This window comes from Rhineura floridana, chromosome 4 (genome assembly GCF_030035675.1).
Source record: "Rhineura floridana isolate rRhiFlo1 chromosome 4, rRhiFlo1.hap2, whole genome shotgun sequence".
Classification (NCBI taxonomy): Eukaryota; Metazoa; Chordata; class Lepidosauria; order Squamata; family Rhineuridae; genus Rhineura; species Rhineura floridana.
In genome coordinates, this window is record NC_084483.1 from 62,155,136 (window position 1) to 62,182,999 (window position 27,864).

Genomic DNA, 27,864 nt, shown 5'->3' on the forward strand with positions numbered 1-27,864 from the left:
ACCACTGAGAATGTGCAATTTCACATTTTAAAAAATTACTTTACCCATCATGTTTTGCTTACTTACTGCCTTTTACAGTATAATCCTAGATATGTCTACTCAGGAGTTCAATGCGGCATATTCCTTTGTTTAGGATTGCAGCCTAATAGGCAAAAACAGGAATATGCTCCAGAAGTATAAACACATGTGGCTTTAAAAACATGAGACTGGGGAGTACGGTAACCATATGTCCTAGTTTACATAGGACACTTCTCTATTGAAGGGCTGCTGTAGAAAGTCTTATATTTGAAGGGCTGTCCAGTCCAAGTAAGGATTAAAGATGAAGCCAGAGCAGAGGCACTCAAGTTCTGATCTTCCTCACTATGGTGAGATGTTGCATTATATTTCAATGCATTTAAATTATAGTTTTTAAATTAGCATATACAAAGTTACACACATCAGTGTCTTTTTTGATGATGTATAAGTGCCCCTTACCAGCAGGAAGATAATAGTGGAGGACCTAGTAGTAGTAGACCTCCTCAAAAAAGCAGAACTGGCAGATCAGACCTTGATGTTGGTGTGAATCTCACTGGAGTACTTAGAGCTACTCTAAATGTGGGAGACTGTTTTACACTTCCAACTACATGACAGTTGAATAATACAATTATTATATCTAGTACAGTGAAACTAGGAAAGGACTGTGAATTCGATACTATGTATTTATATGGATCCATGCTATACTAGAAGGTGTGTGAGGGCAGGTTTCTGCATCTGAAACTAAGACTGCAATCCAATACACACTTACCTGGGAGACCCACTAAATCCAATGGAGTTTACTTCTGAGGAGACACATATTGGATTGCAGCCTAACAGTATTATCTAAATATATAAAATTATTACATGTATGGCACTGGAAACATCCCATCTCATATTTTGTCACGTTTATCTGAAGTCTTCTTTAACCTGTCCCGAGCCTATGTAATTGGGAGAGGAGGAGAGGACGGGTATGCTATTAAATAAATATGTCCATATTTTTAATACATAATGTTCTATTCATATAATGCTTAAAATAAATCTCCAATCTTAAGGACCTGAGAAGTTACGAAACCTTGCCCACCCAGACCCTCATTATATACACCTTGAACAATTTCAAAGTTAATTCCCCGTCTTTCCTCCTTGTGTGTTTGTCGCTTTCCTCCCTCCAACCTCCAGAACTGGTGGTGGGGCGAGACCAGCAGAAAAGCCGGCAGTAGTAGTGTACAGTAGCAGCCCAGCTCTGCTGCGGCCATTTTAAACTTCGGGGAGCGGCGGGAGGAATAGAGGTGTTGCTTTTTGTTGGCAAATTAGCTACACCTTCTTTCTGTATGTGCGTTTAAGGGCTGGCCTCCGTCGCAAAGGAGGGAGGAAAAAAGAAGAGGGAATGGTGTGTTGAACCGCGGGTCTCGTCTTCAGTAAGCTAGGCTGGCTTGTATTGCTGAATGCTAAGAGAGGCGAGAAGAGGAAGCACTGACCGCTGCAACACGAGCTTACAACGACGGGGGGGTAGTGGCGGCGGCGGCGGCGGCACCCGCAGACAGAATAGCCTCGCTCGGTTGGGTCGCTCCCGTTCATTCTTTCCCACCGCCCCCGCCTTCGGGTGCCAGGCAGCGAAGCAGTTAGGGAAAGCCAGTCAGCCTGCGTGACTTTGGCCTCCTCTTGCGTCTTCCGAACGCTATTGGTGACGCTGGACACAATAAGGGAAGACGGGTGAGGAGCGGAGCCGACGCGACTGCCGCTTCTGCTTCTTTTCTACCCCCTCTCTTCGTCCCTTTCTCCTCTGTTATAGGCCTAATTGGGCGACTGGACTCTTGGTTTGTGAGGGGCGCTTGAGTAGGTCCTCTTTGCTTTCCAGACCTCTTATTTCCCTCCCCCGTCATTGAGTGCTAACTCAGCCTCAGTCACGGTAGGCGAGGAAAGGCAAGGCTGCAGGGTTGGCGGCGGAAGAGGCAGGCCGAGGGGAAAGGCCTAGTGCCGCGGCTGCGCCTCTGAGGCGCCGGCGTCTGGGCAAAAAGCGACTCCTCAGCGCAATGGTGTGAGAACGGAGCAGCGGCTGAATGAAGATGGCCGGTGGCGGCGGCGGCGGCGGCGGCGGAGTCGGCAGAAGTGTTGGGGGCTCCAGACAGAGCAGCTTTCTCGAAGGTAAGTGTGTTTATAATGGGGAGGGGGGTTCTGTGGGTGCAGTCCTAAGCATGCTTCTCAGTGGAACTTATATCCGAGTACATGTGTTATAGGATTGTGGTTTTCATGGGTTGGTAGATTCATCCCCTCCACGTTGGCGGCGGCGGCGGCGGCAGATATAGTCAATACAGTTTTGGGAAGTACTGTGGGGTGCGGGGGAAAGGGGCAGTCTGTAAACTGTGGGTTTTACTTTAAGTTGAGGGTAGGAGGAGGAGAAAGAAAAATATATGCCTGTTGGAGTTACATGGCTTTCAAAGGAGAGGGGATGCGTGTAATGGGTGACTAGCAAAGGTCTAGGTTTAGGGAAAAGGTGAAGGTAATTGAACAAGACACTTTTGTGTGTTGCTCTTTGCTGTGATCAGTTGCTATGAGTAGTGGCCTGTCTTCCATCCTTCCCTGCTACCTCATCTCCTCTTCTCCCTTTTCCCTATAAACAAGATTCTCATTTTCTACCTTAAAAGAAATGAGAAATGCCATCTTGAGGATCTTGGGAAGGACGAACAGGAGGGTGGTGGGAAACCCTAACGTAAGAATATTGCCATCTACGTTTTTACACTCTTTTCTTTCATACCTGCTTAACTTGGAAAGGTAAGAGACCTACTTGTTCGTTGGGAACGGTGTTCAGTAGGGCTTACTCCCTGGAAAGTGAGCGTAGGATTTCAGCTTTCATTAATAATAATTGTAAAAGGGAATGTGTAAAGCACAAAAAGGCATTGTATGAAAAAGAAAAGTTTACTAAGTGCTCATAATTAATTCATTTTAAGATCATTTAGTTTCTTTTTAGGATATGAACCCTTTAATGAACAGTGTAAGGATTTCCATGATACCTTTGCATCCTGTTTCCCTACAATATAATGAAACACATTTCTTTAAAAAAAAATACTTAATCTGGAAGGTAGATTTCAAAGAATAGTGTTCTCTCGCCTGCAGCTTTAGATCTGCCTATTTTTAATAGTAGCAGGCACTTATACATCAGATTTTTTTTGTAAACCGCTTAGAGGTTTTTATATTCAAGCACTATATAAATTTTGTTAAATATGTTATCTCTGTGAAATCAAATAGTGAGATTCCATGCTGATGCTACAAATTGTAAGATGTAGAATTATCATATAACCTCTGCACAGAGATCTGTATAGGAAGATATTTGATTTATTATAGTGTACAAAGAGCAAGATGAATGGCTAAAAAAACATGTGAAGAACCTATCATATATAGTGCTTTGGATGGGCAATGTATCAGTGTATTGCCAGAAAATGATACTGCACAATTGATGCAAGCTGAAAGAAAAGGTTTACGCTTGACTGACAAATAACAACTACAGTCCGTGCTAGTGGCATAGGAGTCTTTGTTTCAAGTGGCCACTCACAAGTATAGTTGCATGTATGAAATGAGTCTATACCTGCTTGCTAGGAGTTCTGTGTTCAAAGGGTTGAAAATGAATGAAAGCTGCTTATGTCTGATGTTAGCAATATAATCTGTGCTAGCTGATTTTTTTTGAGGACCAAGAAACTGACTTTTCCAGTTTCTCCCTCCCTGCCACAGTAAATTCCAGTACTACTGTTCACACATTACATTCCATACAAGTAAGCACCCCACTTAACATGTCAGGCTTGAGCTCTTGCATTTCTGAGAGCCAGTGTGGTGTAGTAGTTGAAGTGGCAGACTAGGAACTGGGAGACAAGGGTTCAAATCCCCACTCAGCCATGAAGCTTGCTGGGTGATATTGGGCCAGTCATTGTTTCTTAGCCTAATCTACTCACAGGATTGTTGTGAGGATAAAATGAGGAGGGGGGAAGAGCCATGTACGCCACCTTGAACTCTTTGGAGGAAAGATATGTTAGAAACATAGTAAATGAATCAATCTTAAACCTCTTTCAGCCTGCATCCATAGTCCTCACAAATAGATTTACTTGGATATAGGCACACCAACCTGTTGCTTAAATTGGGAGGATGACAAGCCTGTTTGTAATCCAGTTTGCCATTTCAAGCAGCGTGCTTATGGGGGTATTGTTTCTTGCAGGATCTTGATAGGTGTTCTGAGGAACGTTATGGGGGCCATTGATTGCTTCTTCTACTTTCCAGATTAAAATCTAGAAGTGAACACATGCTGTCCTTGTTCAGACATAATGATCTCTGTCTGATTCCAACAGTTTATGAGACCAAGACTCAGTGTTGTGGCAGGGTGCTCTTTCTTTCTTTTTGTCACGTGCCTTAATCCAAGACTTTTGGGAGTTAGTTAGATCACATTGTCCCATTCCATCTAAAGCAGGAAACTGAGCCGGAAGTGATGACTATGATCCTTGTTTGCAAACCAGGATAAAACCATGGCTTATAGTTGAAAGAGAAGGGTGTATTGGACTAAGATTGTTAAGTTTTGACTAGGTCAGTAAGGGGGACACTGAGGTGCAAGAACCGTTCAGAGTGCACCAGCTGTGCTTGGGATGTATGTAGAGAGAAATAGCTGTTGCAGGCCTGCCCTTATAAATGATTAGCTAAGAATGACACAAAAAATATCAATTAAGTTTGTATTTATAGAATAGTAGAGCTGGAAGGGGCCTTTAAGGCCTTTGAGCCCAACCCCCTGCTCCATGCAGGAATCCAAGTTAAAGCATACCCAACAGATGGCTGTCAGGTGCTTCTTGAATGCCTCCAGTGTTGGAGAACCCACCACCTCCATAGGCAATTAGTTCCATTGTTGTACTGCTCTAACAGTTAGGAAGGTTTTCCTGATGTTCAACTGAAATGTGACTTCCTGCAAGTTGAGCCCATTATTCCGTGTCCTGTACTCTGGGATGATCGAAAAGGGATCCTGGCCCTCCCTTGCATGACAACCTTTCAAGTACTTGAAGAGAGCTATCATATCTCTCCTCAGCCTTATTCTAAATGATTACCTCACCAAATGTATATATTGGAGTATGACAGACTTCCAGATGATGTATTTATAACATTGCATTTATACATTGTCTTTGATTTCAGTGAAATGAAATACTGATTTTACATAGTATGCTAAAAATGGTTAACAAAATCAAAACATAAAATAATTACTCTAAATCAACACAAAATTGAAAAGCAAGGCCTGTTCTACCCCTTGCTGCTACAATTTGATTATGTTAAGTGGCCATGGCAGGAGTTATAAATGGAGGTAGTCCTTGGTCCCTCCCTTTGTTCCTGGAAGTTGGTATTTTCTCTACAACAAAAAAGGGGCATGTTATTATTATTATTATTATTTATTGTATTTATATACCGCCCCATAGCCAAAGCTCTCTGGGCGGTTTACAGCATGTTGATATTAATAATCCTGATTAACAGTATTTTGAACTCCAGATTCTATGTAGCTTCTAGGAGATGGCATACATCTGTTTCTGAGTCCCTTGTTCACTACAGGACAGCAATAACTGTTCAGTTTGCACAGTTTTCAGGCTATGAATAATTTTTAGGCTAATTGAATAGATTATAGCAATCACATTGTGGGAATACAGTTGTATGAACAAATATTGATTGCGGCTACGATTGATTGACATACAATAGTCCCTGTCAAGGTGGTTGGGCCATCCAATGTCAAGAATGTTAGGCATGTTTTGCCTCCACTCAGTATTGTTTCCCATGAATGTTGTTCATTTCCAATACGAATGAACAAAAACGAGGATTTGGAGCATCAGCTGGGTTGTTGTCATAATTTATTTTGTTTAGATTTTTAACCTGCTTTGCATCAAATGTAATTCCCAGAATGGGGATAGGAAAGAAAGTGGTACCTTCTAATGGGATGGAAACCATTTCTGTAGTTAATGCCTCTTTTACTTTATCATGGAACTGCTACTGTTGCTTTAATAATACTTGCATTCTTTAATGACTTCTGATGATTTCTAAAATTCAGTAGCTTTAAATCACCACTGCACTTTTGAGTCTGTAAGGACTTTGTGATCATGGGACACAGAATTCTGGGAAACTCTGTATGTAATAGTGTATAATACCTAATTCCAAATGTTCTTTTGTGCTTTAGTATGACCAAGAAACAAAACCTAGGATGGGGTTGTGTATACTAGAGCAGGCTGACCTATAGTTAGGATCACCAGGGGCAGGGAGCTGGTTGAGGAACCTGAGTGAATTTTATTAGTAAAAGAGAATAGAGTATATTTCACATTTTTCTACCTTTATTTGCTGTGCCTTCTAACATCTTCCCTAGCAACCATTTCATGGTTTGGAAACCTGACTTCCACTTTGAAAACCATGGCTTTATTAGCATTTTCTTCAGTTCTGTTATACAGCAATATTATTAATACATTTTGGGCTAAAAACTGTTTGTAGACAGATTGCCAAGAAGCAGTACAGTGTCTGATATTGTCCCCTTTGATATATTTATTTCAGACTGGTATGAAATAAAAATTGCATTAGCAACTTGCTGTGGTTTCAGTTTTGCCACTCCTGCGGGTTTTTGAGCCAGCTGAGACACTGAAGGGAGAAGAAATGAACTGGGCCCACTGAAGGGCAAGGTAGCTAGAGGAAAGGGCACACCTAACAACTTTTTCTCCACTGTCTGGGCTGGTTAGTGTTAAGGACCCCACCAGACATGAGAAGGAGCAGCTGGAGAACAAGAGCCAGTTCATAAAGTACATAGGATGATCATGTAGAAGCATGACCAGGAATTAAAGATGGTGTGACACCTCCCCTCTCCCCCCAATTATTAGCAGTTCTCTGGAAAGTATCTCTTGTCAGTAGTGGTGTCTTCTGTTCTTGCATAGACTGTGTTCTAGCATATTGAGGGCTAGGTTACCTGACAGAGCACCTCCTCCACACCTGTTAAATCTTTGAGATCAGACTGTGATCTTTGGAGGTTGCCTTGTTGGCCATGCCATGATCTGTGGAACTCCACATTATAGTAACATGAAGGTGTGTGTTCTCCATGGTGGCACCTATTGTGTGGAACAAAGTTCTGCATGTGATACGGGAGGCACAAACGGTGATGTGTTTCTGGTTTTACTACAAATGTACCTTTTTGCCCCAGGGTTACTTAACTGTTGCTACCAATTTTAGAAATGTCTCATGTACTGTAATGATGTGTTGTTAGGATTATTTTATTGTATTGTTAGGTTTCAATTCACAGTTGCATACTGCTTTGGGAATTTTTAGAAATGAAAATGTCTAGAAACAATTTAAAATAAATAAACTTTATGAATAGTCAATATTGATAATCACTGTTAATCAAGAGGAAAAGGTTTAAATTCTTGAAGCATCACTCTTTACATCTACATGCGAGGAAAAGGAGGAAGTAGAAGTTTTTATTAATTGATTATTTTATATCCTCCCAGTAGTGGCAAACAAAAACACTAAAACCACTCTAAAATATAATAAAAACAGACATTAAAATATATTAAAACAAAACATCTTCAAAAACATCTCTTTAAAAAGCTTTAAAAACATCTTTAAAAGCAATTCCAACACAGACTGGGATAAGATCTTTAATGACTTCTGATGATTTCTAAAATTCAGTAGCTTTAAATCACCACTGCACTTTTGAGTCTGTAAGGACTTTGTGATCATGGGACACAGAATTCTGGGAAACTCTGTATGTAATAGTGTATAATACCTAATTATACACTCTGTGTGAGTTTCTGCAAGACCTGCTCCCTGCATTTCTGGCTGATTTCCACCTGGCCTGGAAGGGTGGGGCTGTCTCTCTCCAGCTACAAAAGCAGCAGCTGCTGAAGGGGCCAGAGACCATCTACCTGTGTGAGTTTCTGCAAGACCTGCTCCCTGCATTTCTGGCTGATTTCCACCTGGCCTGGAAGGGTGGGGCCCTGTCTCTCTCCAGCTACAAAAGCAGCAACTGCTGAAGGGGCCGGAGACCGTGTGTGTGTATGTGTGCGTGAACCTGCTGCTCGGGATGTCTATAGACTACTGGGGTTTTGTTTAGTATTATATGTTATATTTTACTCTGTTATATTTTAGTCTATGTACGCCGCCTAGAGTGGCCGTTAATTCGGCCAGATAGGCGGCCTAGAAATAAAATTTTATTATTATTATTATTATTAAAAGGCTTGTTGAAAGAGGAAGGTCTTCAATAGGCGCTGAAAAGATAAGAGAGTTTGTGCCTGTCTAGTAATTAAGGGGAGGGAATTCCTAAGTGTAGGTGCTACTACAAGAAAGGTCCACTTCCTATGTTGTGTGGAATTGACCTCCTGATAAAATGGTATCTGCAGGAGGCCCTTACCTGCAGTTCTGAATCTGTGGTGGTATGGCTTTAAAACTTAGGTGGCTTTAAAAGAGGATTAGACAGATTTGTGGAGGATAAGACTATCAATGGCTACTATATTATATATTATATTAAATTTATTTCTACCCTGCCTTTTGACCAAAGGCCCTCAAGGTGGCTTACAAAAAATAGGCACAAACATAAAAATACATCAATGAAGGCAATACAATTTACAAAAATTAAATAACAAATATCATTATTAAAAAAACCAGCAATTACAACATTATTAAAAAACAGCAGTTACAATTTATACCCCTGCAGATGTTGCTGGACTGGATTGGATGTATGCATTGTCACCTATTCCCACAAATGGGACCTGAGAAACAGTGAACAGTCACCTATGCCATGAATAACATCAGAAGTAGATAGACAAAGTCACTGAAGTTGTTAGGAGTTGCTGGCACATTTAGTTGGAATCAGCATGAATTACCGGGAGTCTTCTGATAGTGCTGTTGAAATCTTAGTGCCACTTGCAGCAGCTTCATGGCATGGGTGGAGGAAAGGTCCAGACTGTCCTTCTCAGCCATGAGTTTGGGCAAGTACTTGCTCTTGGGCTCGGCCTTGGCTGCGGACTTGGCGCCGGGCAGCAGTGGAGTAGGGGCGGCGCTGGAAGCCTGCGGGGGTAAGCTGGTGGCTGAGCGCAGCAGGAGGGGCGGTGGCTGAACCCCACGAGGCCTCCACGAGGAAGACACGGCCTGAGGTGACTGGAGGTGGTGTGAGGGAGCCACCAGGCCCAGAGCACTGGAAACCCACTGTTGCAAGCTGGCAGGGCCGAGCTGGTGGCCAAGGGCGGCAGGAGGGGTGGTGGCTGAAGCCCGTGGCAGCCTCCGTGGAGAAGTCATGGCCTGAGGTGACTGGGGGTGGTCTGAGGGAGCCGCCAGGTCCGGAGCCCTGCCCAGGCGGGTGGCAGCGAGGTCATGGGCCACAGCTGGGCCCAAGGCAAGTGGTGGAAATTCTGCAGCTGCCCCAGCATGAGCAAAGGGCGGCTACTAGCCATGATTATTTATTTATTTATTTCATTAAGCTTATAGACCGCCCCATAGCCGAAGTTCTCTGGGCGGTTCACAAGACTCTGCCTCCATGTTCAGAGACAGTGTGCTTCTGAATACCAGTTGCTGGAAACCACAGGAGGGGAGAGAACTCTTGCACTCGAATACTGCTTGCAGGCTTCCCATGGGCAACTGATTGGCTACTGTGAGAACAGGATGTTGGACTAGATGGGCCATTGCCTGATCCAGCAAGCTCTTATGTTCTTAATGTATCCATTGCAGAGCCTCCATTGAAACATAACTCTTGCCTTTCATTTATTATTACTTTATTGTATTTATAGATATATCCCATTCCTTAATCCTGAAGAGATCCTAGAGTGGAACAATAACTTAAAATAACCTATTATTAATAAGAAAATATTAAAACTGTGGAAAATATTAAACAGAGATAGAAGTTAAGCTGAATGGAGGACCCTTTTGGTTCCACAGGCCAGGTCCCAGGATTGGCCTTGTGGGTCAGATGAGACAGGTGGACAGGGCCCTTTGCATGTCATTCAAATGATACAATTACGACATCATGTGATTGACAAGTAGGTTGTCCCATCCATCTGGCAAAATTCCTTGTGGGGGTTTCTTTAAAAGGCAGGTTTTCTTTTCCCATGGTAACAGGAGTGTGGGGGGAGAAGTTATTATTTCTCTCCTTTGTCCCACCCCCCTTGGGCCACTGTTGCTGCTGGGGTAGGCGTGCTGGGAGGAAGGAGTGGTTCCCTTTGAATGGAAACTTGAGCAAGGCATACTCCTATTCTCCATCATCCATCTAACCAAGGAGCAGTCAGAAGCCCACTTTACGCTCCCAGTTCTTTCTTTGAAGCCCTGGCCTTACCCACCCTACACCTGATGTCATGCATGATGTCAGGTGTAGGGTGGGTGGGTGTGGCTCCCCCAAAATGGCCTCATGGGCCAAATGGGGAGGCATGGGGGATGCATTTGGTCCACAGGTTGGAGGTTTCCCACCCCTATGTCATATTGCAACTAATAAGATGAAAAACACATAGCGGCAGCTGAAAGGCCTAGCCAAATAAAAAGGTAAGAAAATTGCCTCTAGGCTAGGCTCTTTGTGGAGAGCATTCAAGAGATGACGTGCCACCACTAAGAAACCCCGTCTTGGGTCACCAGTTGCTTCACCTCAGATGGGGAAGAGATCCTGGAGGCCCCAAAGAACATCTGGATCAGTTCATGTGAGAGCAAATGGTCCTTGACATACTCTTGTTCAGAGGTTTAAAGGCTTTAAATATAAAAACCCCAGCACTTTGAATTGTGCTTGGAAGCAGATTGGAAACCAGTGCAAGTCATTTCAAATTTTGCACAAGATTATCATAACACCCATTTTAGCTTAGTGAAGAAACTGGCTAGTATTAAAATGTAAAACTCAGGAGACCCACCCCCTGTATTTTGGTTTTCTTTACCACCTGAGGGTTGCAGAGACTGATGACAGTGATTTTAGAATACATAACTTATCAGGATCTCAACTCTAGATGTTGCAATCTTATTTCCTCCTCATTCTTGCTCTTGCCTGATTGTATCTTTCCTGCCAATAGTGCACAATCCATCCTGTCTCTAGGTTTTATGTATCGTATTGTACTTCTGCTTTCACGTTTGACTCCGCCTTCAGCCACATGCCTCCACTTCCATTTTTACTAGGTTCTTTTGGTTTAACCCACTGGCTACTTTGTCTAATCTCCTCTCTCTATTACTCTTCTCTTTGTCCTTTCGTGACATACAATTCTTGCTATTTTTAGGCACTGTGAAGTTTCTTCAGAGCTTCCTTTTTGCCTCTTCTCTCTTCTTCCGATGATCCTCTGACCCAGTGGTGGCCCTGGGGGTTTGCATCAAATTTTGTGTGCCCATTGGGATACTGTGCGAGCAGTCTTTCTCACTGAACCACCCCTCTGGGTATTGCTTCCTCTTCTGTATAATGTGTAAGTTTGGGGTCCTACTGGGAGGAAGTGTGGAATATGAATGAATGAATGCTTGTGGGTGTGTATGTCTAGGAATGGGTGAGAAATTCAATTCTTAGCATTTAAAGGCAAATCTACCAAACACCAAACACAGCCATCCTTTGAACTTCACACTTCTCCAAACTTTGAGTTGAGTTCTCCAGCCAAGTAATGTGTACAAAGATTCATATTCTAGGGTAAAGTGTGCATCGGCCAGATAGGCGACACATAAATTAAATTTTATTATTATTATTATTATTATTATATTAGTGAAAATAACATACAAAAATATGTTATGCTAGGGGAAATTGCTTTTCAAAAATGTGCACATTAATTAAAATTCTATACAAAAATATGCATATTAGGAGAAATTTGCAGTGAAACGATGGTAAATTTTCATGAGGGCCTTTTTGTTTTTTAAAAAAATTGTAATCTGATGTGAAAATATGAAGAGCTGGACTTAAGATTGGAAAAATGAGAAACTGAGAGAAACCAAAATTGACGTATTTACCCATCCCTAGTGGTGTCACAGAGAGCAAGAACAGTGCAATCCTGCAGTGCTACAAACTTCTCGCTTTTGGATCTGGCCACACCCGCCACAGTACACTCAACAGATTATCCCTGAGGGAATGTGGCTGCTTTCCATCATGTTTCTCTCTCTCTTTTTCTGCCTATCACCTACTATGTATCCATATTTCAGCCTCCTTTCCTCTGGCCTTTCTGTCTTTTTGCTTCTCCTTTATCCCAGACCTCATCATTAACTTCTGCCTGCTCCTGTTTGCAGTGTACATTGCAGCCAACTTGACAAAATTCTCTTGCTTTACAGAAACTGAGCAGCCAGGCATTCTGAACCCTCAAATCAGTTCAGCCATTCAATACCAGAGGTTTCACCTGCATAGGCACAATGCAGATTACATGTTGCGGTATTTGATGAATGTTATGTTAAGTTATTTTAAAACAGTGGTAGTTTCTCTCTGTGCAATACTCAGGTGGTGTATATTCAGTAATTTCTGTAGAACAGTGAGAGCTACCTCTTCCTTACTATTGCCATGGTTCTAGTCCTCATCCAGCAGTAGGGTTGCCAGGCTCAGGGCCTGAGAATGATTCTGTATCTTTAAGAGAAGAGAAAATTCAGCCAAGTGCAGGTTTTCTTGCAACACTGTAATGGGAAAAACCACAAGGTGAATGGTTTTTCCCATTATAGTGTTGCAAAAAAAAAAAACAGCACTTGGCTGAATTTTCTCTTCTCTTAAAGATACAGAATCATTCTCAGGCCCTGAGCTTGGCAACCCTTTCCAGCAGTAGCTGTTTTCATATATGTATGTATTTAATCTGGATTGAAAAATCTTTCATGTCAATTGAGTGGTGAAATTGACTAGACAGATGGAAGCCAATTACTATTCTAGTAATTGTCCCTCCCAAAAATAAAATAAAAAGTATTGAAGGACTACTATTCAAATAAAAATTGATATTTAAAACTAAGAAAATGTTATTGAAACAATTGGATATAACTATGTGGAAGCAGGTATCCTTGCATTATTTTTCTCTAATTGGCTACATAAGTGGATATTCACATTGTTCTGTTGTCTCTCCTTTTGGAGAGGCGTACTAACTCTAGAATAATCTAGTGTAGTTCTATATAGAAGCTGTTGGCCCTTTGAAAGATTGCTTGCATGGAGAACCTCACTCGGACATTCTGTGGGCATCTTGGTCTGTGTAAATGGTATCATGTGCACAGTGCTGTAACCAGCATTTTACAACATCCCCAGGCCACACCCCTCACTAGGCTTGTTCTGTGCTCTCCTTGAGTGGGCTTATCTGGCTGGAATGTGTTCTTGAACTGTAATAATGGTTCTTGCTTGCTTGGATGGAAAGTGTTGGGTAGGGTAGGGGATTAAAAACCTGTGAATTTTGCATAGCTGAAATATATTTATTATTTATTTATTTATTTTACTTAAAACATTTCTGTCCCACCCTTCTACCCTACAGGGTGGCTACAATAAAATAGCACACATGTATAGTAAAATACACAATAAAAACACAAACATTACAGTAAATTAAAATACAATTAAAATACATAAAATGCATTATGCATACACACACGTATGTGCATACACATATAAAATAGTGAGAATAAAAGAACTTAAAAGATAAAAATAAAAGATAAACTTTAAACAGTGTCAGGCTGACCCGTCAGTCCCAACCAAAGGCTCTCCGGAACAAAATAGTTTTTACAAGTTTCTGGAAGACCATTAGGGAGAGAGCAAAGCGGGCTTCTTGGGGCAGGGAATTCCAAAGTCTGGGAGCCACAATTGAAAAGGCTGTCTCCCGTGTGCCTGTCAAACTAACTTCTTTCATTCCAGGCACGCAGAGGAGACCAGAGGCAGATCATCTTATATCCAGGGTAGGAACATATGGACGTAAGCAGTCCTTTAAGTACACTGGTCCAAGGCTGTTTAGGGCTTTAAAGGTCAAAACCAGCACAAATATAGGGTACTGTACAAAGGTAAGAGTCACATCCGTTGCTCCATCCAGTTCTGTCTCTGGCCTTGCCTACTTATTGGCCAGTTGTTCACGAGAGAATGCAATCCTCGGTTGAGAGAGGTCCTCCATCTCTGCTTTACATGAGTGCATACACTGATGGGGGATTTAGAGGCCATGAAACAATACATACAGTTGATAACTAGTCTTGTTGATATCATGATTTGTGTTCTTTGTAGTCTTCTATTGCTCCATGTATAATCCAAATACATGTATGCCTTCCCAATGCAGCACAGAATCTTCATTCATAACTTCATGGATTTTGTTGTGCTATTGAATTTGGGGTAATAACGCTTGGTCAAGATGTTCTTTCCAAGTGATTACAGGAGGAAACAACCTGTTTTTTTTCCATGAGTGTCTTTTTGAAACTAACTTCAGAAAGCAGGCAAGTATAGGGTGGATTTTGCTGACTAAAACGCTTTGAAATCAGAATATAATTTCTGGAATGTTGGATTTGGATGTAAGTGTTTAAGATCTAAATGACATGGCCTTTTCTCCCTCAGAAGATTGTGCTGAGGACAATTCCTAAGCTAGAATGTTACAAAACTGATAATAATACTGTCTTGAGATCTGTCAGCTAAACAGTGGAATTGTTACATATATAGTTTGCTTTCTTATTATGTATTCATTGGTGTTGTGGCTTGGAACCAAAACTGATTCTAGTTTATTTTTGTTTCAGCTTTGGATAGCTCACAGTCCCAGCCACATGGAGGTTTTAAAATTACCTGGAGCTGTGATCATTCAGAAGAAAGTGAAGGAGATACAGAAAAAGAGTAAGGATACTTTAATCTAGGCTGCTGAAAGTAAAATGTGGAATATTACAGTACTTAGAAAACTGAGGTCCTCCCCCTGAATTCTAATTCTCTAATGTGATAGTGTTATAGTGTGTCACTAATTCACACCCACAAGAGAGAGTCACATTCACTTTACATGAAAGGTTTTTCTCAGGCTAATTATTGCCTAAAGATGCTGTAGATTATTCCAGAAAAAAATATTAGGTTTGTTATTTTTTTAATATCTAGAATCTAAGAAAATAAGTGAAATTATGGAGCCCACTTAGTTTAGATATAAAATAACCAAGTCAGGCATTTTTTAAATGTCAGAAATAGCAGAAGGGTTTTTTGTTTTGCCTGCACTTTTAGAGCAGGTTTGTGGACCACCAGTCAGGGCTGTGGAGTCGGAGTCATGGAGTCGGAAGTGGAAGCAATTTTGGGTGGAGTCTGAGACGGTAGAAATGTACTGACTCCGACTTCTAAATAAAATTAATATTTTAATAAATTTAATATTAATTTGTTAATACTAATATTAATTTATTAATATTAATACATTAATATACATTTGCTTATGAAGGGGTCAGAGTCGGAGTCAGACAGTAGAAAAATTAATATATATCTGCCATTTATGAAGGAGTTGGAGTTGGACAGTAGAAAAATAGAGGAGTTGGAGTTGAAGGTTTGACATACCGACTCCACAGCCCGGCCACCAGTGATTCCCGAGCACCATGCAGTAATCCACAGTGTGTCTGTGGATTTGTGGTGAGAGATGGGAGATGGCACATCCATTGTATTAAATACTCATATTGATTTTTATTGTATTTTTGTTTTATTTCTTACATGGTATTTTGTTGTATTACTATTTGAATTCTATGAAATTCACACTGTAACACAATAAAATACAATATATAAGAAATAAAAGAAGCAATAGAAATACAATTAAAAATCATACAGCATCTAGCACTGTGCATTATAATTGCTACAACAGGCAGAAAAATATTTCAAGTGGTCTGCCACACCTATGCATGTACACACACTCGCCGTGACTGCAATATCCTATGCCATATTAGATGCTGCATCAGAGGGTGAATTTACCTTAATGAGTGGTTTGCGCTTCTTTGAATTTTAGCCAGTGTCACTTCCTCTAACAGTCAACTCTGACAGTGAGTACCGATGCCTATGTGGTGAAAATGAGCTTATTGAGAAATCATAGGATAAGATCAGCATGTTTGAAGGAACTCTGAGCGATGTAGGACTGAAAAAAATATTTTTAAAAACAAAATCTAAAGGGGCAGATCCCCTTGCAAAAACTCCAGTGAATACTGAGCATGCTTTATAGCAATGGATGATTGAGTGTCAGTTGGAGAAAAGAAAAGTGACAGGGAATTGAATGGAGTATCCTGGAGGAGGGCATGGCTGGCTGGCAGGTATCCTGAAGAAGTGCTTGTTTGGCAGCGAGAATACCCTGCAGGATTTTGCTGCAGGTTCCACTTGTATATTTTTCAAGCCTAATCCTACCTCGTTTTTACATTTCTTCATATATTACTCCCATCTAAAACTTCAGAATACCTTGAAGATTATAACTTGATATGTTAAGCTATGAGATTGAACAGTGTCTGATTTATGCTGTATCTAGATAATCATGGATACGTGTCCCAACTGTTTTAACCTTTATGTGATAGTTCTGCAATCTCCAGTTGGATAGAATGGTTAAACTAATCTCTTTTAAGGGTATTGTGAAAACTCTATTTAAAAAAGCACATCTTTATGAAATGGTGAGGCGTTGTTGAGAGGGAAGCTTTATGTTTGCCTTTTTTTCTATTTTAAAGGATAGGTAAGCATTCACATTTTGAAATAGTACAGTGAGGAAGTGTTCAGTCTATAAAGCATTGAACCCACATATACAACTGGCAGAGGTGGAATATTAACCCTTCTCATCACAGGTGATATGTAGAACAGAGATGGGGAGCCTGTGGTCCTCCAGAGGTTTTTAGACTTCCAGCTCCCATCAGCTCCAGCCAGCATGTGCAATGATCAGGGATTATGGGATTTGGAGTCCAGAAGCATCTAAAGGGCCACATGGTACTGGCTCTTTATCCACATTGTAAATGTTCTGGTTACAAAATTAGTTTGAGGTTTATGTCTCAATTTCCATGTTTATGTGAACCGTAGTTTCTATAAAATTCACCTAAAAGAGATCTTATGAAGTTGCGTATGTTAAAGTATTCTGCATATTCTCAGCTTTATAATATTTTGATCCATTCTCTTTCTTCCAGTTTCTTTTTGTATACACTTTATTTTGAGACATAATAGCACAAAAGTATTTTAGAGGAAAGTGTAAATGACAAGATTGTTTAACAAATCAAAGAAACATTACCTGGACACGATGGTCTTTTTGCAACAGTTATTGAAAACCTGTTTTGCTACTGTTGAATTACAGTATACATATTTTGTGTCCTGTTCTTTGCTTGTTTAGTGAAGCCAGTCTGCTGAGTGTGGATGAGAGTGATGGAACCTGCAGTCCTAATGGTGAAAAAAAGAAAGTGAGTTTTTATATATAAAATATAATGCAGATAAAAATGCTTATTGTATACTTCATATTAAGTGAAATACTTTACTAACTGACTCTTTTTTTAAAAAAAGTTCCAATGTTGGATGATGTTTGCTACAGGCTCTTAAGTTGCATGCAGTGTGTGTATGTCAAGAAAACATACTCATATTGCCTTAAACCTTTATTGGAGCTTAGTATATTGTACTCCATTGCACTTTAGAGTTCTGAATCTTGAAGATCTGGTATTATTTATTTTATTATTTGTTACATTTATATCCCACCCTTCCTCCCAAAGATAGCCTAATAGATGATAAAGTATTAAAAACATATTAAAACCCAAAACATCTTAAAAACAATTTTAATACAGATGCAGACTGGGACAAGGTTGCTGCTTAAAAGGCTTGGTAGACTGATCTTGTGGCAAAATATGATGTATATGTGTGTGAACAATATTAAGTATGCATGTGTTGCTGGAAAGGAACTCAGTAAATCATTCCTTGCTGGGAAAATTGTAAACTATCTTCTCTCAGATTTAAAGTCTACAGCACAATTCATCTGATAACCACTTTTTCATTTGTAGAAGATTATGTTCCATGTGGTTAGCCAGGACAAAGGGATATTTTCTGCGTCCATCTCACCTTTACTGCTAGTTTAAACTCCATGACACTTCAGATGGAATGACAAACCATGATTTGCTGTTATGAGGATGAGCAGTGGCAACCTTCTTTCTTGTTCTCACTCCTCTTAATTCCTTGTCAGAGGGGAGGAGGTTGGAAGCTTGCCTCAAACTTTTAATCTGGTGTTTTGTCCATGATTTGTGATTCTAGTTTAAGGGTAAGCTATAATTTGCAGAAGCCACAGTTTACTGCATTCAGATGAAAGACCATTTGGAGAAAATTAGACATGGACACTTTAATCTACTCCTGTTGTGTGTTAAGGAGGAAGAGGAGAGAGTATATGATTTTCCATAGCTCATTCTGATACCTGCTGGTTTGTTTCTGTACTGAGCCTAGGAAATCAGTAAAGAGTGCTCATGATATGATACATGGAATGCACTCAATAGGGAGAAAGCGTAATGCTGTTGCAAAATTTGGAATATTAAATGTGGTTACGTGTATTTTGAAATATTATGTGTGTGTGTGTACACATGTACTGAAACACTGAAAGAAAAACTGGGATAAGCCATTATAATAAACAGCACAAACGTATGTGTGGCTACTTGGAAGTAAGTCATGCTGTGATCAGTAGTGCTTTCTCCTTAGTAACTGTATTTAGGATAGCTGCCTTAGACTGATAGAATGTACCAAATGCCAAAAGGTTCTGTAATATGTTGTAATAAACAAAACTTCAATTCAAACTCTGTGATGTCAATATCTCGAATACAGGTTTCAGTGTGTGAAGTAATCTGACATACTTGAATGCTTGTAAAATGTAGATCTCCCTTCCTACCTGGTTTTTAGTATGTCCAGTTTTATTCAGTTTTTCTTAGTATGGTATCATTCTTAAGCATAGTTTTCTGTAACTGGTGATTGTGGTGGTCTAGCCCTTATGGATACTGTGAGAATGTTCTAGAGAGAGTCATTCTAATTAAAGGTAGTCTTTTAAATGTAATGAAACTGTTATATGGCTCCAGTTTTTTGCCTTGTCATTATTTTTCTGAATTTCCTTGAAATTTTGCCATGTCTTGCATACAGCTTTGATGCTATGTTAAAAATTATTAATCTAATTTTACCTGTTTTTGCCCCTGTCCTGAATCATAGTGATATTGAACTACATCTCCTATGGATCTTAGATCTGGCCCAGAACTGGTTGAAAGTTGTTTTCCTTGAAGTTGTTCCACAGACTGCAAAGTGTGGTCAATTGTACAAAGTATTTTCTTGCCCAGGTGCTCTCCACATCAGGTCTGTGGAGTGGAATTTGCAGAACTGTTCTATAAAGCTGTCATGTGGCCCCGAAGACTGTTCTATGGTTTAAAGTTGCATGTGATTTTATTTTTAATTTTTCAACTTGTTCTATATATACTAAAGGTAGCATTTCTGGAAAAACAATATTCTAGAGAAGAGCCATTATCAAAATAGTGAAAGAATGAGAATAGGATTCATATTGCGCATTGTTCTTTCTGCCTCACAGGTTTTGATAATCAATTTTTTTACCATTATCTTTCATTTTAGTGATATTCAGATCAGAACAGGTCTTTGAAGGCTGGATTGGGAATATCTTAATATTTGAGAGCTTAGGAGAAATACAATTCTGTCTTCATTTGATAGCTGCTTTGTGTATTTAAACTTCTGCTAATTGTTTCAGGCAGTACATTTTCACTCAGTAACTACTGATACCAGAAGTGATTCTTTAAGAACATACACTAAACGAAGCAAAACTGAACCTAGTATCTTAAAAGGAAACCCAGTTGGACTCAACATGTTGGGAAGCAGCAAGAAACTAAGGTACAGCGATTCCTAATGTACTGAAATTGTTTAGTAAATAGCTTGTTTCTGGTGAAAATGCTGATTGTGAGAATGTTGTTTGAATCTTTACAGTAATTATGTTGCATTTTGCTAATATTTTCTGGCAATAGATTAAAATGCCTTATTTATAATATCAAAATGTTCTTGAGAACACAAGAATGTTCTTGTGGAAATTCAGATAAATAAGACCTGGGATCCGTCCCTTGCAGATTCTTTGCTGGAGGCTGTAAGTTTGTTACATCATAAGTTTAAAAAAATTCCAATATTCTGGAAATGTGAGGCAAGGATGGTGGTTTATTAGTTTTCATCAGAGTGTTCATCATAATCATTGCTTATAAAAGCACTTGAAATATACTAGGTATTGTACAAATATAAGATGAATAACTCCTTATCCGTCGGTTCACAATCTTAACAAAAAGAAAAGAAAAAAGGAGACGGGACTTTGAGACCAAGGAGAGAATATCCCTTTTCCCTTCAAGTCTAATAAAATGCCTGTTTATATCCACACTGTTAGGAATTTTCCTGTGAGGCCCCTTCGGGAGCCAGCCTTGTCAGTTGTGTTGAGGTTTTGAGATGTAAGTTGAAAAAGCTTACACAAAGAAGACAAGCTTTCATAGAATAGTAGCGATTGAATGGGCCTATAAGGCCATCGAATCCAACCCCCTGCTCAGTCGAGGAATCCAAGTCAAAGCATACCTGACAGGTGGCTGTCCAGCTGCCTCTTGAATGCCCCCAGTGTTAGAGAGCTCACCACCTCCATAGGTAATTAGTTCCATTGTAATACTGCTCTAACTGTTAGCAAGTTTTTCATGATGTTCAGCTGAAATCTGGCTTCCTATAACTTGAGCCCATTATTCTATGTCCTTGTACTCTGGGACGACCGAGAAGAGATCTTGGCCCTCCTCTGTTGACAATCTTTCAAGTCCTTGAAGAGTGCTATCATATCTCCCCTCAGTCTTCTCTTCGCAAGGCTAAACATGCCCACTTCTTTCAGTCTCTCCTGATAGGGCTTTGTTTCCAGTCCCCTAATCATCCTTGTTGCCTTCCTCTGAACCTGTTCTAGTTTGTCTGCATCCTTCTTAAAGTGAGGTGTCCAGAGCTTCAGTGATCAATAGGTAGCTATACTGCTGTACAGTTCTGACAGCTGGCTATAGGTATTTAGACAGTTATTCAGTCAAGTTATTTCCAACACAGGGCTGGCTCATACATGGGAGCTTTTGCTCTATGGTAGAGCAGAATTGTATCCACTGGTTGCAAATGGCTCTACCCGTTTCTAGCTGCTGTTGCTGGCTAACCCCAAACTTCAGTGTGGCTATGACTATGTAGTGTAGCTCAGGGGTTCCCATCTGTGGTCAGTGGACCACCAGTGATCCACAACCTTCATTCAGGTGGTCCATGGCATGCCCACATTAAATATTCAGATTGATTTTTTATTGTTTTTTATTGCTGCTTTTATTTATTGTATTGTACAATTTAAATAACATCCCAGAAGAATATAAAGATTAAATAAGGAACATATTTGAGGCTTTAAACTTAGTTGACAGAGAGCCAGAAGAACTATGGAGTGAAGTTGGAGACATTATCAGGGAAGAATGCAAAAAGACAATACCTCTAGTTAAAAAGAGAGAAAGACCTTAATGGATGACTGAAGAAACTCTTAAAATGGTTAAAGAGAGAAGGAAAGCTAAGCAGAAGGAGATAGAAACATGATCAGAACCCTAAGTGCATTGGTATTCCCGATCTCTATAGATGTGAAAGTTGGACAGTGAAAAAAACTGATAAGAGAAAAAAATCAACTTATTTGAAACGTGGTGTTGGAGGAGAGCTTTGTGGATACCATGGACTGCGAAAAAGTCAAATAATTGGGTGTTAGAACAAATTAAACTAGAACTGTCACTAGAAGCTAAAATGATGAAACTGAGGTTATCATACTTTCGACACATCCTGAGAAGACATGATTCACTTGAAAAGACAATAATGCTGGGAAAAATAGAAGGGAGTAGAAAAAGAGGAAGGCCAAACAAGAGATGGATTGATTCCATAAAGGAAGCCACAGACCTGAACTTACAAGATCTGAACAGGGTGGTTCATGACAGATGTTCTTGGAGGTCACTGATTCGTAGGGTCGCCATAAGTCATAATCGACTTGAAGGCACATAACAACAACAACAAATTTTGTGGTATTATGATTTGAACTCTATGGAGTGCAAACCATAATACAATAAAATATAAGAAGAAATAAAAGAACAATAAAATGCAATTAAAAATCACACAGTTGAGCATAATGCTACAATTGCTACAACAGGCATAAAATCTTTAAGTGGTCCTCCAGGATCCTCGACAATCTTCAAGTGGTCTGTTGGGGGGGGGAGTTTGGGAACCACTGGTGTAGTGGAAGCTCTGATTCAGTGATCACTTAGAAAATAAAGTAATGGAAGTGTTTCTCTAAGCAAAGTTATAATCTGTCCATGGTGTGAATACTAACACACATTCTACCTTTTTTTTAATGTTTGCAGTGAAAATGTTCAGAATATTCGTTGCTCTGGAACAGTAGGACAGGCTAGACATTGTCACCATGCTCATGTAAAAACAGCAGCACAAAGGTAAAACTTTTTTTAACTACTGTGTGTCTTCTGTGTATTGTTTTACATCCATTTTAAACTGGGTAATGTTGGGGACCATGCACACCTCCGTGGAGAGGGAGTTCCACAACCTAGAAAAGGTCCTTTTTTCTAGTGCCCATCAACCAAATTGCACTAAGAGGTGTGGTATGAGTAGGGCCTCTGAAGCAAACCTAGTGGTCAGGCAGGTTCATATAGGTGAAGGTGGTCCTTCAAATAATGGTATCCCAAACCATTTAGTGCTTTAAAAGTTTCAGCTTGTTTTATCCTTATCTAATCCAAGAAATCTAGGACTCCCATTAAATACATAAAGAAATAACATGTTGGATGTAGACTAGTGGAACTCTGCTAACTAGACTCTTCCTTTTCCCTGTACCCTCCTGAAGTTCCTGAAAATCCACTCTAGAGGATTGGGGGACAATCCAGAACAGTGTGGGAGGTGGTGCTGAAGGCCAAAGGCAAAAATTACTGTCCCCCTCCTCAGATGAGAACTTCCACTGGATCTTGAGCCCTTCTGTGAATGGAAGAAGACATTCCATTTGCTGAAAGGCAAGTTTGGATCCAATCCATAGAGTATAATTGACAAAGAAATTTAAAGAAACTAAGTGCCACAGATGCTTTGCTACTTGTTGCCATCTGTCTTGCTATTGTATCTGCTGGCTTGCTCAATCAGGATGCAGTTGTAACAGCTTCTGTCCAGTCAGTCTCTTGTGCCCAGCTGACTGTAGCTTGGCCACTCTGGTGCCAGTCATGCCATACCTTACCCTGTATGTTTTCTTTCCTGCTCCTTAGCAGTTTCTTTCTTTTGTGTCCTTCCCTTTCCCTTATGTGTTGTATCCACCCCCTTCCAGCTCATTTTTAACCCATAGCTGCTGCTTCACTAATCTGTGGCTGTGTACACCACAGCCTGTCTTGGGTTTTGTTGCAGGTTTTACTTTGCCACTGGAGACCACTTCTGGCTAGCTCTACTAGCCTGTGGCTTGTACTCCCAAAAGACTTCTATAAAGTCTGGCCCAAATAAATCAAATATTATTCAGTTTAGCCTTTAACAAGCACCATTCAATTAAGGAGGTGGGTGGGCTGATATGAGTAGCAATTATTCTGGGCTCTCAGATGAGTAGTAGCACTTGCTTATCACTCTAAAGCACTTCTCTTTGATAGGCTGCAAAGAGCATCTGCCAGGTGCCTGCCTCCCCTGATTCTAAATTTAAAGAGCTTGAGAAGGGACTTGGGTTTGCCCCAATGCACCTCCCAGATACAGAAAAATAAGCATGGGAATTGCTGTAAAGCAGAGGTAGGAACCTGAGAGTCCAGCAACTTCTGGAAGGACATAGGTTCACCATCCTGGTGTAAAGAAAGAGGATGGAGCAATGGAGGAGGAGCACAGGTTTCAAGGCTGCTTGATGAGGAGAAAAAGATATGTCAGAAAACATTACAAACCTTACAAAAAGGTGGAAACTTGGAAAGAAGGTAGCGCTGCCGTACTGGGTTCATCATGGGCCTTAACAGCACAAAGTGGGCTTTGGTTATCTGAAGCTTCAAATTGTAGTTATTACAGCTAGTCTTAGGAGGAACTAGAATATTTTGTTGTTCTCTGGCTATTTGCCAAGGCAAATTTAACTGAATTAAGATGTATTCCAGACCAAAAAAGTGGTATGTAGTATTTCATTTTAAATAACAATTGTAATTAAATAGGATCAAATGTATAAGAAGGAAAATAGTGACGCAGAATAAAAATAATGACTAAAACAATTTACTTTGGTATAATAAAAGGAAAACATTTAAATTGCTCACCCACAAAAGGGATTTGGCTTATTTTTCAGCCCTGGACTGAATTAAAACTTCATGTGATATGGTAAGGAACAGTGTTGCACTGGCAGGGAGAGGAAGCGAACGCTTTCTATCGTCTGAAGTGAGGACTGTAGTCTTTGTCTGGGTTTTAATGTTATGAGAGGTACCCTGATTTCTGGAGGATAACTTTGCTTGAAGCCCAAGGAGTTGGTTTTCTGAGGCAGCCAGAGTTGTCTTCCTGCTTACGTTACCAAGGATAAAGGCTGATTGGAAATAAAAACACCTCCTAGAAAAAAAGAAGCAGACTGCTTATCCAATACTAACAACACTGGATTTTGTTCAGTCCTTCTTTTACTGTCTTTTGCCCCCTTCTGTCCTGCTTCTACTATCCATGGGTCAACTTGTACATGTAAGTCTCTGTTGTTGGCTTTTAGTGTTCCCAATATTACAGTATTTAGGATTATTAAGCAATCCAGAAGAAGACATATTTGGAGCACTGCAGGCCCACTGAGCACAGTGTCTTCCTACTCTCTGTGTTGGTTTTTTATCTGTACTTTTTCCTGCCTTGATTGACTCACAGATTTGAACGCTGTGTAATGTTGAGTCTGGTCATGATTTTGCTAAGGTGCCTGAGCCTGAATCTACAATCTGATCGTGTATGCCAGTTGAAGTCTGGGTGATTTTAAAGTTCCTACTGCACCATGTGTTTTAATAGTGTGTTCATCTAGTTTTGTTTTGTGGAGTCAGCTTTGGACTTAGATGAGGGAAATTGTTCAGAGGTTTCCTTTCTGTGATGATGTGCTTTTGAATTAACTTCTGTGAGAGGGAAGTTACCAGTTTTTATATAGAGGATGGGGATCCGATAATGGAATCTTGGTTTGTAGGGAATCCATGCATCACTACCATGCTTACTTTTAACCCTATAATCTTTCCCTATAATTTAAAAATAGTTAACTTCCAATGTTTGCTTGTTATTAGTCAAGACATACTTGAGGCCCCCATTAGAAAGAAATGAGTTCTTGTCTGCTAGTAGGAAATCTCAGCTAGAAGATATTTTATATTGTGCTGGGTTTAAAAACATATTGGAGGCTTCACAAGCACAGTGGATTTTATTTTAATAAAAGCAATCTTAAATTATAATTCAGATTGTGACAAATTTTAAATCAGGTTTTCCATATTCAGAATTATTGAAACAAAAGTGCATACTACTTGGATGATAGAACCCTTAGTTACAAATAAATATTCTTTATTATCTAGGAGAGTAATTAAAAACCTTTTCTCATCCATTCCATGTTCCTTTTGCACTGTAGTGTTCTGTGTGTATACAGGGCAACAGTTGTTAACTTATCATACCAAAGGACAGTTGAGTAAGTCTTCAAAATAAATGGTCCAAGATCCCAAAACCTTTGTGCACTGATAGTCCACCAGTTGCTTAGCCTCAAATAAGTAAACTATGTACCACAACATGTGTTCCAAGACAACATGGACTTTCTAACACATAGCTTATTGTGCCATATGCAGCTTGCCACCAAAGCATGCATAATATGTTTTCCTGTGGTTTGTTCTTCATATAAGGTTGAATCCTGACTTTGCATACTTAGAGTAGACCCACTGAAATTAATGTTACTTAAGTCAGTCATGACTAACATTGATTTCATTTGGTCTACTCTAAGCATGGCCAAGTCTGGAGCCAACCCATAGAAAAATAGCTTTATTTCAATGTGTTCAGAGTGAAGTATTTCTTTTCCAAATGGTCTAGTCCTGAGAAATTGTTTTAGTCTTACTGAAACTCTTAGCTTCTCTTGAAATCCCTTGAGAAAGAATTCCCAAATTTTCATCATATTTTGCTTTTGTGACCTCAAGCTGGGTTGCATATGTAGTACCAACACTATATTTAGAAAGTTTTAGTCGTTTTTTAAAGAGAAGATGAAAGAGAGGCAGAAGGATGAATATTTTTCAAAAGAAGAAATTTGCTATAGTCAAGAGTAAAAACACCATTGCCAAACAATTTGGAATAGAAGCTTTATTAAAGAAAAGAGGATTTTAAAAATGCTTGGACTAGAAAAAGGTGGACAGAGGTCCAAGGAAATGTAAACAGTGTCAAAGCAAAAGGTCTTAGAAAAGGATAGGGGGTGGGTAGGAAGCAGGGCCCAAAAAGATCATATTGGAGATAGGAACAAAGAAAAAGAAAGGTGGGGTAAAGATGGGGATGTTGAAGCTCAAACTGGCCAACTCCATTGTGTCTCATTTTTCTATAAGGTTCTGCCAGAGTGCGTTCTTCAAAATGTTCTCCCTGATTGTTTAAACCAATGTTGCTCAAGTGTCCATGCTTTCTGAATGCCAGTCAGACTTTTCTACAAACCCAGCCACCTGCACTTGTGGGCCTTGCTTGTTCCCCCCTGGATGGGCATTAATTTTTGTGCTCCATAATATAAACACAATAGGATGGTTGCCCTCTCTTTTTAAAACTATCTTGGGAACTCCTGGGGCCTGGCTGCTGACAGAAAACCATTTATGTATGACCTGAATAAAAGCTTAGAGGTGGTTGCTTGAATGTGATCTGGTGCATGACACAATATGGTATAAATGCTGCTATACCATAAAATGTCTGCCTAGCCCTTTTGGCAATATTTCTGCACACATTCTCACTCTTTGGTGGGTGTCTTGCTAGGATAATCTTAACAATTTGGCCTTTTATGTTTTAGCAAAAAGGACTCCTGGCTATATAATAGTGTGAATAAGTGTTTGTCACACAATTATTTCAATAACCTTACTGAACTGAACTATGTTATATTTTGACATGCCACATTCAGTTGTGTTCTGACATGTCTTCTATGGAAGACAATGGTGGTAACTGCTGGCAAACCTAGGAGGATATAGTATTAACCAGCTAAGAACTGTTTCTGATTGTTTCAAATGATAATTTTAGGCTTATTTAGATGTTTAGTGTTGCCTTCATTGAATGAGAGTTCAGATTTGATTTGGATGTTGGCTATGCAGATACAATCTTTTTTTAAAAAAGTATTGATGTTCTACAAATGAAGGGCTTTGCATCTTATTATATTTTTCTCTTTCATATTTTAAGCAATCTGGATCGAAAGGAAAGGTAAGCTCAATGGTGACATGAGCATGGTAATAAAAATGTTGTGGAAATACAGAATGTATGTCTGCTAGCTAAATCTGCCCCCCCCACACACACACACCAGCAGGTGTGGTGGTCAGCTTTGCTGAAAAAGAACAAATACCATTTTGCTAGGATAATTGTAGGATAAGTGTAACTACTCATTTTGGGAATTTCTGTTTAAATTGACATGTCACAGAGTTTTCTTGACTAAATGCCTGTGGTACATATATGCAGATATGTATGTGAACTACATATGTGCATATATGTATGACAGACATTAAGGCTGCAATCCAAACTCCACTTACCTGGGAGTAAGCCCCATTGGATTCTATAGTATTTTCTTCTGAGGAGACCGAGTTAGGATTACACTGTTAAGAAAACATTCTGTGACTTGCCAATTTAAATAGAAATTCCAGTGTAGCAAAATAGGCAGCAATAAAATGCAGTATCTTGGTTGCTAGTTGTGGTGAGTGGTGGAGGAGAATGTGCTTCCATTGGGACTGGGCAGATAGGGGGCAGAGGGGAATATTGGCCAGAGCAAATACTGAGGCGGTTTGGAGCAAGAG

At 39.9% G+C, this 27,864-nt stretch overlaps 1 protein-coding gene across 3 annotated transcripts in view; it reads left to right on the forward strand.

The window, feature by feature from the left end:
- The first annotated feature begins 1,196 nt into the window (after window positions 1-1,196).
- The window catches only part of SENP6 (SUMO specific peptidase 6), a 106,216-nt gene continuing 79,548 nt past the window's right edge, over window positions 1,197-27,864 (forward strand). For 2 of the 3 annotated variants that reach the window (XM_061623153.1, XM_061623155.1), the window contains exons 1-6: window positions 1,197-2,157; window positions 14,653-14,746; window positions 17,223-17,289; window positions 19,602-19,741; window positions 22,279-22,365; window positions 27,260-27,280. In XM_061623153.1, coding sequence (XP_061479137.1) covers window positions 2,073-2,157; window positions 14,653-14,746; window positions 17,223-17,289; window positions 19,602-19,741; window positions 22,279-22,365; window positions 27,260-27,280 — 494 coding nt within the window. In that variant the 5' untranslated portion in view covers window positions 1,197-2,072. The remainder of the gene's footprint in view (window positions 2,158-14,652; window positions 14,747-17,222; window positions 17,290-19,601; window positions 19,742-22,278; window positions 22,366-27,259; window positions 27,281-27,864) is intronic. The other variant, XM_061623154.1, reaches the window with a different exon arrangement.